Source organism: Galeopterus variegatus, unplaced genomic scaffold, assembly GCF_000696425.1.
Source record: "Galeopterus variegatus unplaced genomic scaffold, G_variegatus-3.0.2 Scaffold11, whole genome shotgun sequence".
Classification (NCBI taxonomy): domain Eukaryota; kingdom Metazoa; phylum Chordata; class Mammalia; order Dermoptera; family Cynocephalidae; genus Galeopterus; species Galeopterus variegatus.
Genome location: NW_007726122.1, coordinates 115,851 through 128,385, shown reverse-complemented (window position 1 = coordinate 128,385; position 12,535 = coordinate 115,851). Strand labels below are relative to the sequence as shown.

The 12,535-nt window shown below is 43.8% G+C and overlaps 1 protein-coding gene across 1 annotated transcript in view; it reads right to left on the bottom strand.

The window, feature by feature from the left end:
* Window positions 1-11,200, bottom strand: part of SHB (Src homology 2 domain containing adaptor protein B) — a 241,935-nt gene extending 230,735 nt beyond the window's left edge. Inside the window, exon 1 of the mRNA XM_008588738.1 lies at window positions 11,123-11,200. Within this exon, the coding sequence (XP_008586960.1) occupies window positions 11,123-11,200 (78 nt within the window). The remainder of the gene's footprint in view (window positions 1-11,122) is intronic.
* Window positions 11,201-12,535: the final 1,335 nt, after the last annotated feature.

Here is a 12,535-nt window from a genome sequence, read left to right as displayed (position 1 = left end):
TTTTTTTTTTCCCCTTTTTGTCTTTTTTACTGACCGGTAACGGGATCGCAACCCTCAGTGTCGCCCCCGTACTGGGGACCGGCAACGGGATCGCAACCCTTGGTGTTGCGCCCGCACCTCGCTCAGCCAGTGAGCGGGAACCGGTCTCCACATGGGATCCGAACCCTCGGTAGGAGCGCCACCGCACTCCCAAGCGGCGCACTCTCCAGTGCGCCACCGGGCCGGCCCATTCATTTATTTTTTAAAAAATCTCTGCTCAAAAGTAGACAAGCAGTTGAAAATACTAGACTTTTAAGGCAAATGTGTACATAAAAAATTTAAAAGTATAAAAAATTCTTTTTTTTTTTTTTCCTTTTTGTCTTTTTCCGTGTTCGGCAATGGATCANGAGTGTGGTGCTGACAACACCAAGTCAAGGGTTAAGATCCCCTTACCGGTCATCTATAAAATAAATAAATAAATAAATAACTTTAAGCAAATGGGATGTAAATAGAGATGGTGTGTAATCCTTAAAGAAGTGCCTTTAAAAGCAAGAAGAGATGCCCTTCTTCCTCACTTCCTACTTGCTGGAATGCTGCTATAATGGTTGGAGGTCCAGCAGCCACCTTGGACCATGAGTTGGCTTTGGGAATGGAAGCCATGCATGGTAGAGTAACAAGACAGAGGGAACATGGGTCCTTGATCCTGTGGTATGCCATGCCAGCCTAGTACTTCCTACTGCTGGACTTCTTGGATGTAAGAAAATAAATTTTTATCTTATTTAAGACACTATTACTTGGGGTTTTTCTTGTACTTAAAGTTGAGCCCTACCTCAACAAATATTGATATCAAGATGGAACTACATTCTCCTCAGTCTTCATGGCCAGAGCCTGGCTGTGTCCATGCTGAAGTGAGGTCAATGTGCCCCTCCCCAACTCTGCTGCCCACAAACTTACTTGGATCTCTCAAAGCAAAAAATCCCAGCTTCCCAGTACAGCCCTTCTCCTTGCCTTCTTTTTCTCCCTTAGCAATGTGTTGTGCTGGGGCTTTCAATACTTTAATGTGTACATGAATCATCCGGGGAGTGTGTTAAAATGCAGATTCTGATTGAGTAGATCTGGACGTAGGGCTGAAGACTCTGCATTTCTAACAAATTTTCAGCTGATGTTGCAGCGACTGAGTGCAAATGTGTTAGAATGCTCAGCTGAGCTGTGAGCTTCCAGCAGACATGCACAATGTGGAAATCTCTCCTGTTTCCACAATGCTTGGCACACAATAAATACTCAGTATATGCAGAATGATTGACTGAATAATAGGCAATTAGCATGCAAGATATCAAGAAGTCCTGCAAGAAAGAAACCTGCCACTCTGTTTACTATGCATAATCTCAAATGTATTTTAATTGGAACCCTATTTTCAGAAAAACCTATTAACATTTTCTGGAAATACTGCTTTAAGAAAGCCACTTTGGGAGACCTTGGTGTACATCAGTGTCTTAGCTGACCCTATAACCAGATTCAGCCAATTTCCATATGGGAGTCTCAAACCCAGGGTTCTATTTGGATGCCTGGTTCGGCAATTAAAATAAATTATTTCAGCTCAGACCTTCCTGTACCCCTGAGGGTCTGCAAACTCCTTGAGGGGACATGTTTGAATACATTAAAATATGGGAGCGGTGCTGTTGCTAAGGTGTTCATTTTCCCTGTTCCCCTGGCAGTGCCCAACAGGCCTATGATCCCCTCAGGGTATGAGAGCCTGAGTTATTTGCTGATTAGCATGATCCTGTGGATTTGTTCAAATGTCTTTGTTCCCAGGCTAAGGCAAGGAGGAAGGAGGACTTGGCTGTAGTTTGAAGCTGGTGAAAAGGCTTAGTTCCCCTCAGGGGACAATGTTGACTGGGTTAAGCCCTAGAGCTTTTTTACTGTTAAAGAAGCTTCTTGGGTTCTGGAAGGTCTGCCTTTGCCAGCTTCAAGGGAGGGGAGAAAGCTGGAACTGATGCTTTGTCACTCCTCTGTGGGAGCATTCTCAGACATGCAGGCCCAGATGTCTGCTCAGGTACCCCAAGAGTAGCCTGAAGCCCTCAACAAGTTGGCTTCATGGGATCAAGTCACGGGGTCTACATGGGTGGCCTCCCTTGAACTGGAATGTGGGCACCCAGCCCTTCATCCTCATTTTGGGTCTCCCCGTAACTATGGGTCCATAGGGAAAATCTGACTCAACATCCCATTCTGTGTGACAGAAGATAGGGCCCCTACAAAATAAAGGCAGAAAGCTGTAAGGAGAAGGAGGACAGGCATTTTTTAAAAAACCAAAGAATGAGATTTAAGAAAAAAAAAAAAAAAAATTAAATGAAAAGGGAATTGATGAGAAAAGGAAACACTGTAAAAGAAACTAAAAATGTAATCACAGAATTAAAACCCACCATTAATCCCTTGGTAAGATTAAAGAACAGAACTGGTACTGTAAAATATTAAATTGGTGCTGTAGAGGTCAAGGTTGAGAAATCTCATCAAAAATGCAGAGAAAAAGATAAAGAAATTAAAAAGGCAGGAGGAAAGTTTATAGATATGGAGACCAGAGAACAAAGAAGCACCAGGCAGACACTCAGTGTTCCTGGAGGCGAGACCAGAGAGAAGTGATTATCCGATATAGGAGGGAGCACCACACAGATCCTGAAAGGTTGATATGTGTCTGGTAAAAATTGCTGAAAATGGACCTGTGCTAGACACCTCACAAAATGTTTGAAGAATCAGGATTTTTAAAACCCTACAAGCATATACGCAGAATAAAGAGGAAACCTACAAAGGAATTGAAATCAGACTGGCTTCAAACTCTGTTGCCTCCAATTCTGGTGGAAACTGTCTACAGCGTTCTCAGAAGAATAAAGAAAGACTGTGATCCAATAATGTGAAGTCCAACAAGGTATATTTACTATTTGAAGTCTCAAGAAAGATATCTCCAAATATGCAAGGGTTTTAAAAACATACCACCCTGTATGCTTTTTTTAATAAGGAACTCAGAGAAGTATTCAAAATTGTCATGAGATGAAGTAAATTTAAGAGTTGAGAATGTGGAAGGCATGGTATGAAAGGACAGGATACAAGTGCCTGTTAAAGGGAGAAAAGTCTCAGGAATTCCAAAACTCAGAAAGTTAAAAATATTCTTAAAAAGAGGCAGACGACTCAGGATGTACTGATTTACTCTTGACTGATAATTAGAAAGAAATGTGGGTTAAAGAATACTTTTGACAAAGTGGGAAATAACTATTTGCAGAATTATAGACAGACTATATATCATCTTTAAATATACATAATATAAAATACATTGTAATGTATAATATGTACTTATATAACATATATGTTGTATGTATACACACACCCACAATGCACACACATTCTGGAGAAGATAAAAAGTGAAGAATATACATTGCCCCCATACCAAACAGCAAACACTGGAAGGAGCAAGAAAGGATAAAAATAATCTTTAGGTGATAGATATAATACTAACTATACATATGTTACAATAATGAATGCAAATGGATTATGTTCCCTTATTTTATGACCACAAGCCTTGGACTGTATGTATGCTTCCTATAGGAGAAACTTTCAAAATAAAGTGAGACAGGAATGTGAAAAGCAAATGGGATCCAGCAATTCCACTCCTAGGTAGTTGAAATCAGGGACTCAGGAAGAAACTTGTATGTCAGTGTTCATTGTTGCATTATTCACAATAGCCAAAGGGTGGAAGTAACCCGAGTATTCATCAACAGATGAACGAATAAACAAAATGTGGTATATATGTACCATGGAATATTATTCAGTCATAAAAAGGAATGAAGTTCCGGTACATGCTACAACACGAATGAACCTTGAGGACATTAAGCTAAGTGAAATAAGCCAGACACAGAAGTACAAATTGTATGATTCCATTTATATGAGGCACCTAGAGTAGGCAAATTCATAGAGACAGGAGTAGATTATGGGTTCTCAGGGGCTGGGTGAAGCAGGAATGAGGAGTTATTGCTCAATGGTTAGAGTTTCTGTTTGGGATAATAAAAAGTTTTGAAAATAGTGGTCATGGTTGCACAATACTGTGAACGTAATTAATGCCACTAAATTGTTAAAAATGGCTAAAATGGTATATTTTACCACAATTTAAAAAATTGTGTAAAAAAGCAAATGATGGGCAAGGTTAGAAGAAGCACATACAAACCTAAAGAAAGCAGGAGACCTAACATTAATTTCAGGCAAAGCAGGATTCAAGGCCAAACAAATTAAAAGTAATAAAGAGGATATATTTTGATAAAGAGTTCAGTCACCTTGAATATATAACTATTATAAATCTGTATGTTATAAGTAACAAAGCATCAAATATATAAAGCAAACACACACACCTCAGTTATTAACTAGGAAAAAATAACAGGCACACCTAATTAAGTAAGAGACATCTGCCTTTTTCCATCTCTCTTCTTTTTGCCCCAACTCAAGAGAGGAGGCACAGGGTAGAAGAGAGAGGTGTGGGAGGAGCAGACCCTCCTACCAGTTCTCCATACCCATCGGATTCAAGACATTTTCATCAATACACTTTTACCATCTAATCCTCAGATACTACTCACATTTCACCAAATGTCCCAGTAGTGTCCTTTACTGCAAAAGTAATCAGTTCAGAGTCATGGGTTGCCTTTAGTGATTAGTTTCTTGTCTCTTCGGTCTCCTTCACTTTGGAGCACTCCCTTAGTCTTTCTTTGGCTCTCATGACCTTGACGCTTTTGAAGATTACAGGCCAGTTATTTTGTAGGCTATCCTATAATTGGACCTGTCTGATGCTTCCTCACAATGAGATTCAGGTTATGCATCTTAGGTGTGAATACTGCAGAAATGATGCTTCTGCGGCCTTCTCATTGCAGTCTTGCAGGGGCTCGTGATGCTGACTTGTCCCATTGTTAATAAAGCTCATGTTGATCACTTGATTCAGGAGGTATTTTCCAGGCTTCTCCCTTGTAGTTTTACTCTTTTCCTCTCTGTAATTAATAAGTATTTTGTGGGGAGATACTTTGAGAATGTGTGAATATCCCATTTCTCATTAACTTTTCAATTTATTAATTTCTGTTAGATAAGCTCATGTTTTCCTGTTTTATTCAATGTGTTATGGTTTGTTACTATCACCGTTTATTTTAACCGCTATTAATTGTCTCAGATTTAGTGTTTGGTAGCTCCTTTAAGCTGTTTCCTTTTGACATGTTCCCATCATTCTTTGATCAATTCCTTTGTTTCCAGCATGCTGATCTATTCCAGCCTTATTTTGCATTTTCCCTTTCTGAACTCTAGAGTCAGCCATTTCTTAAAGGAGCTCTTGTTCCTTTCAGTGGAGAAAAGTATTTAGGAGCCAGGATCTGGGCATTAGGTGTGCTCATTGCTATTGGGGTGTCTCTGCTCCCAGGCCCCTTCAGTGGACACACACACACACACACACACACAAACACACACACACTCACACCTATTCCCTAATATATATACACACACATATATACACAAACACATAAATATACATACACACATATACATATATATTCCCTAATATATACAAATTTAAATCTGTATTTCTGTATCTATCTCCATATTTTGAGATCAGCAAGTTCACACCATTTGCCCTAATTCTAGTCCAATACCACTAGATTTATTCTAGTTTTCTCATTTTCCATATCTGTGACTCCCTTTCCTGAAAGTTAGAAATATGGTTCTCATTATCCTTAATAATTTACTTAACTGATCAGTCCCCTTTGTGTAACCAGTCTCTGACTGCACCTTCTTCCCCATGCAGGTGCCTTCCCCACCATACCTGAGCTTTAACACCTGTACCAGGAGACCCCTGCCCCGTGGATACCTTCCTTATCCTGCTTGATTCTGACCCCTCACACTGGCTATGCCCCCTTGGATGTTTCTGTCTTCTCTGATGCCCACTCGTTGCATTCCTCCAGCCCTGCACCAGTACTCTCCTCAGCCTACCCAAGTTCTGTACTCCATACCTGGCAGCAGTCCTGCATGGACCCTTTGTGCTCCACCTGGGCTCCAGCATCCTGCTCTGCACTATCAAGTCTCTCCCCTAACCCTGCAGACACCAACCTTGCTTGGCCACAGCTAATGGCCTTTGGAGAATGTCTTATCCCATTTTCTGAGACTGGGTAATTTATAAAGAAAAAAGGTTTATTTGGTTCACAATTCTGGAGGCTGGGAATTCCAAGAAGCATGCCGCCAGCATCTGGGCATCTGCTCAGCTTTTGGTGAGGGCCTTGTACTGCATCACAATGTGGCAAAGAAGCGGAAGGGGAAAGGCTGTGTGCAAAGATCGCAAAACATGAGAGGCAAACTCGCTCTGTAACAACCCACTCTTGTCAGAACTAATCCATTCTCATGAGAACAAACTAGTCTTGGAGAAAGACAGTCTATTAATCTATCTTATCAAAGCTCAGCTAATCATCTCTTGAAGGCACCACCTCCCAAACCGTTACATTGACAGTTAAATTTCAACATGAATTTTGGTGGGGACAAACGACATCCAAACCATAGCAGAGGAATAGAAGGGAAGAGGAAGTGCTCTGACAAGTTTAATCAAAAAAAGAGAAATCAAATATTCAACATAGGAAATGTGAAAGGAAAAATGAACATAAAGACATACAATTTTTAATGAGAAAAGAATGCATACACAATGGAAAAAATGATTAAAGTGAATAATATAAGAATATATAAATTGGAAAACTGTACCCAAAGCATAATAGATCTAAAGAAATAGAGAAAGTTATTAAAGAATTGCATTCAGAAGAGAAATTGGGTTTAATGGGTGGATTATTTTAAACCTTTAGGAAAAAGATAACTTTCTGGGAAAAGTATGAAATGCTTACGGGCATATTTTTTGAAAGTAGCATAACTGTACATAAAAACCACAGAATGCTATCCCAAAAAACTATAATTCAATTTCGTTTGTGATAGGAATTGAGTGGGACTTTTCCAATTGCCTCAGAATGAGTAATTGGGGCCCAAAGCACTAGATTTAAGGAAAGCCACTGGCTTAGTCAGTCATATCAGAACCAACAGGATATGTATATATATATAGAGAGAGAGATTTATTTTAAGGAATTGACTCAAGGGATTGTAGAGGCTTGGCAAATCTAGAATCTGCAGGATAGCTGGCAGGCTGAGACTCAGGGATGAGTGGCAGTCCAAGTGCAAAGGCAGTCTGCTGGCACGATTTCCTCTTGCTCAGGGGAGTCAGTCTTTTTCTGTTAAGACCTTCAACTGATTGGATGAGGCCCACACACATTATGGAGGGTAATCTGCTTTACTTGGTCGATTTAAATGTTAATCTCATTCAAAGAAAACAAGGGCCAGCCTGTGGCCCACTTGGGAGAGTGTGGTGCTGACAACACCAAGTCAAGGGTTAAGATCCCCTGACCAGTCATCTTTAAAAAAAAAAACCTAAAAAAACAAGAACACCTTCATAGAAACATCCAGAATAATGTTTGGCCAAATATCTGGGCACCATGACCCAGCCAAATTGACACATAAAATTAACCATCACGGTCACCTTATAAAGAAAGCCGAAAAGAATTAGGGGCCCTGGCACCAGCTTATGGATTTAATAGCCGGCTGAGCAAGCTCCTCTTTCTCTCATCATTCCAGAGGACTGGGAGAGAGAAGGTACTTGAAGAATTCTGAATCAGGGACTAAATTCAGGGTACTCTCCCCTGCAGGCTGAGGGAGGGGCCTCAGAGAAGCCTTCCTAGAAATTTGAGGGGCCTACAGGAAGGGGGGATTAGATTCTATTTCTTGGTTGGACATTAGTTGAGCTTTGAAATCTATAGCCTGACCCCAAGAAGAGGGGCTCAGAGACGACGGCAGTGTGGTGAGAGAGTCCTTGGCCAGCTGGGCAGGAGTCCCTGCGAGTTTGGGGCCTGGTGTAGGGTGGCTGTTGTATTAGTTTCCTGGGGCTGCCATAACACAGTACCACAGACTGGGTGGCTTAAAAACAGAAATTTATTTTCTTCCATGCTGGAGGTTAGATGGCTGAGATCAAGGTAGCCATAGAACTGGTTTCTTCTGAGTCTGCCTTCTGTCTGTTCACATGGGCTTTCCTCTGTGTTTCTCTCCGTCCTAATGTCCTCTTTTTATGAGGACACCAGTCAGATTAGGACCCACCCCAATGAACTCACTTCACATTAATGACCTCTTTCAAAACCATATCTCCAAATGCAGTCATATTCTTAGGTACTGGGGGTTAGAACTTCAACACATAAACTTCTGGGGGATACAACTCAGCCCATAACAGTTGTGAACATAGAGAACAGGCCCGCTTTGTCTCAGGAGTTCTGAAGGCTGAGCCCACCGAGCAGCCTGGCTGACCAGGCGGGCAGGGCCTCCGGTGTGGTGCGCCTGGAAGACAGGGGTAGAGGAATGCCCTCCCACATTGCCAGGGCCTTCAGCCTGTGCACAAGGGGACCCCCTCATTCATGTGAAGGAGCAGGTGGAGGGAGGAGGGGTAGGAGCTCTGGGGATGCCCAGGTGGCCATGCCAGGCAAGTGAATGCCCCACAGGGCTGGGGGAGGGGGCATGGACGGGGGCTTCACTGGTGGGAGACGTGGCTGCTGCTTCCTGAGACGGGTCTCAGGGGTAGGAGGCTGGGGGTGGACACCAGGTACCACACCAAGTAAACCAGTACCTCCTCCTCACCATGGAGAACAATCGGTGGAGCCACAGTGAAACCTGGGCGCCCACTCAGTCACAAAAGGTACCCAGTTGTGTAAAGTGACACCAGCACTAGAGGCTTAAGCCTTGAACCTGAAGGGGGACAAGGAGGAAATTTTCTCAGGGGCAGAAAAAGCCCCCATCTCCCTTTTCTGCTCCCAGGACTAAGGGACATGAGCTGGGAGGTGGTTGGGGTGGGGGGTGGGGGCGGGACAGCTTCCAATTGGGAAATGTGACTGAAGTATTCTGTTAGACAAAAACAGCTCCCATGTATAGCTAATTGCTTTACATCGTTTCTCATTCCTGCAGCCACCCTGCAAAGAGGAGAGGAAGCTTAGGACTCAGCGTGGTGACGAGCGAACCCACGTCCCCCTGGCTGCAGCGTGGCAGGGCTGAGCTCCGAACTCAGCTCTGGACTCAAGCTACCAGTTTCCCCTTGGCTCTCGGGGCTCGAGCCCGCGAGAGTCCTCCCGTCCTCGGCCCCTGCTGCCTTCCCTCGCCCTGGCCCTGGTCTTTCTGGATGCTGCCCCCGGGGTGAGTGGGCACATGCATAGTCATCGCTGTGCAGGTGGAGACGGTGAAGCAGCTCCTCTCTGGCCCTTTCCGTGTGAACAAGGCCAGCTCCTGACCTGGTAGCTCACACCTGAGAGCCTGGGGGCCCTGTCCTTCATGGGGACATAGGAGAAGAGAACGAGGGGCGGGAGGGAGTCCTCAGGGGTTCCATGCCCTTCCCTAGGGGTTCCCCCATCCTGAATGCCATCCTGGCCTCTCTACAGGGGTCTGCAGTGGCCCTCCCACTGCCAAACGTGTTAGAAAAGAGGCAACATGCACCAAAAGAGCTTTTTCTTCAACCCCCGTCTTCCCTGCGAATGGAACAATTTAGGCAAAAAACCCCTCCATTTGAGCTACCACCAAGGGGAAGCTACTAAAACCTCCTAGACCAGCATTGGCTGTTAAAAGCATCACTTAACCCTCCCACTCACCTACACTTGGCACTGGTCTTGCTTTCACCTCGGCCGCATTCTTCTCTCTTCAGTTGACATTCATGAGATTCGCACATAAGGACTCAGGCCTTCTCCCAGTGGGAGTTGGGGAGCGGGTCCAGGGCTGGTGGGCCAGGGAGCTCATGTCCCTCAGAAAGTCCCCATTCCAACCAGGGGCAAAGAAAAGAAGGAAATCCCAGCTCTGGTAGTTTCTGGGGTGCAGGGAAGCTGCTGTGGTCCAGGACCTGCAGAAGCAGCAGGTGGAGCTGGAAAGGTGCTGTGGATGTTAGGAATCCAGAGGAAAGCACGCCGTTAGAGTCCTTGTCGGAGAAAAGTCCCTTTTGCTACCCACAGCGAGTCGTCTGCAAGCAAGGTGTTATTTTTTATAGAAACAGTCCTTCCCAGTCTCCCTTCCTTGTCGCCAGACCTGAGCAAAATAAGCTAAGTGCTTCCCAGAGAGGGGAGGGTAGAAAGAGGAGTCCTGGGAGCTGGTGGGGGTGCCCGCAGGTACCCCAGTATTCATCCCCCCTTCCTCTCACTTCTGAGGACTCGCTTGGGCTTCCTGCCGCGTCCCACATTGGTTCAGCCTTCCTGACTGTGCCCCCTGCCTGAATCAGACGGTCCTTTTATATTCAGACATCCCCCACTAAAGAGCTGCGGGATGCAGGCCTCATTGTGCCTTAACACTTTGCCTCTCTGGCATACTCTGTAATTGGTTGGCAGAGTCTCCTCATCTCTTTCTCTTTTTTTTTTTTTTTTAAATAGCTTTATTGAGATATAATTCCCATAGCGTACAATTCATGCATTTAAAAGTATGTACGATTCAGTGGCTTTTAGTATATTCACAGATATGAGCAACCATCACCACAGTCAATTTTAGACCATTTTCATCACCTCAAAAAAAAAAAAAAAAAAAAAAAAAAAAGAGGGAGAGAGAGGAAGAAACACTGTTCCCTTTAGCTATTACGCTCGTATCCCCCATCTCCCTACCCCCACTCCCCCAGCCCTAAGCCACCACTAGTTTATTTCTGTTGCTGTGGATTTCCGCATTCTGGACTTTCTTATGAATGGAGTCATATAGGATGTGGTCTTTTGTGACTGGCTTCTTTGGCTTTGCATAGTGTTTTCAGGGACCATCCATGTTGTAGTATGTATGAGTGGTTCATCCTTCCACACTTCTCCTGAGGGTGGCGAGCAGGCCAAGTGTTGCTCCATGAGTGGAGAAGTCTCCAGAGACCGCCACGTCCAGGCTCATGGTGAACACTGCTTTGTGTCCAGCCGCACAAAGTGTTTCATTTCAGAGAATTTCATTCACTTCCTACTTGAGTGGTTGATGAACTAGAGAGCAACTTTTCCCTTGAGTTCTTGCCAGCCTGGTGCACATTGCCTTTGTACCCAACAGACAGGCTTCCGCCCAAGCTCACCATCTTCTTGTTCTTTCCAAAGGACATCTGCTCTTTCGAGGTGTTCCGGATGTCCTTCAGCCGGCTGAAGTGATGCATGCTGGCCACAGGGAGGGTCCAAAGTCATTTACAGGTGTCTGTGCATTTCTGAAGCTCCTCTGTCGGGTTCTGAGTTCTAAACTCTTCTTGGCAGTTTGCAGTAAGGAAACATTCTCGACATGTTTGAACTTGGGCATGGTGCTGCCAACGCTGTAACTGAAATTTTAATCCAATAATAGCTTAGCCTGGGCTTTTTAATAATTGAAAATGCCCAGAAAGTCATGTGATCTGTTCAAATGTCATTATGGGGCAGGAAGGAGAGATTTGACAAAATTTGTTTGAAGATAAGTGATTGGACAGAAAAATAAAACCATTTATGTTTATGCCCTGCTGACTTCAGACTGTTAAATAAACTGGTTACACATGGCAGTAGAAATCCCAAATGAGGTAGTATTCAATTTAGTAGTATGTTAAAGGATAGAACATTATGACCAAGTCAGTTTTATCACAGGAACATTAAGGTGGCTCAGTATTGGTAAATGCATTAATGCAATTTATCACAGCAGCAGGTCAAAAGACAGTTTTTGGCAGTAGTTGAGGAACTGTTCATACAAGACATTTTTATTCCTCTAGAACAGGTGCCAAACGGGAGGAACAGGACAAAGGCCATGTCTGTTTGGGATGGCTATTTATGCTGCTTTGATAGACTTGTCCTTAAAGAAGCCATTTGATTTGGGGGTGGTGACAAGTGCACTTTGTATGACTGAAAAGCCACATTGTGTCATTCTGTGGCAGCAGAGGTAGTCCAGCCATGGGTGAACGATTTCTTGAGTGTGGAAGAGAGCTCACGGTGACAAGACTTGTATTTGAGAAACTCTTTAGGCTCCATCTGTAACTCTCAATGGGGCTTATCAAGGTGCTTCAAAGACCAAGAAAGGGAAACTGCTGAACTTTGGAGCTTCAAAAGTGCAGTCCAGTGATGGTGAGACCAGAAGTTCTCAGGGCATCAGGGCAAACACTGGAGGTGGTTTCTGAACATTTCAAGACCACAGTGATTTTGCTGTTTGATTCTTCAGAAAGGGTCTTGGTCATATATTTTTAAAAAATAGTTCTACTGAGATAATTTGCATACAATAAAAGACACCAATTTTTAAGTGTACAATTCAATGGGTTTTGACAAATGTTTTCAGTCCTGTATCTGCCACCACAATCAAGATATAAAACCGTTCCATCACCCCCAAAAGTTTTCTTATGTCTATTTATAGCCAATTCCCTTCGCCCACCCTCAGCCATGGGCAATGACTTATCTTTGGCATTGTACCCTGCAAATCCTAGCTGCCTCTGCCTCTGCCTCCCTGAACTCTGAGCTGGCCCTCAACTCAGTAGGTCTGCTGG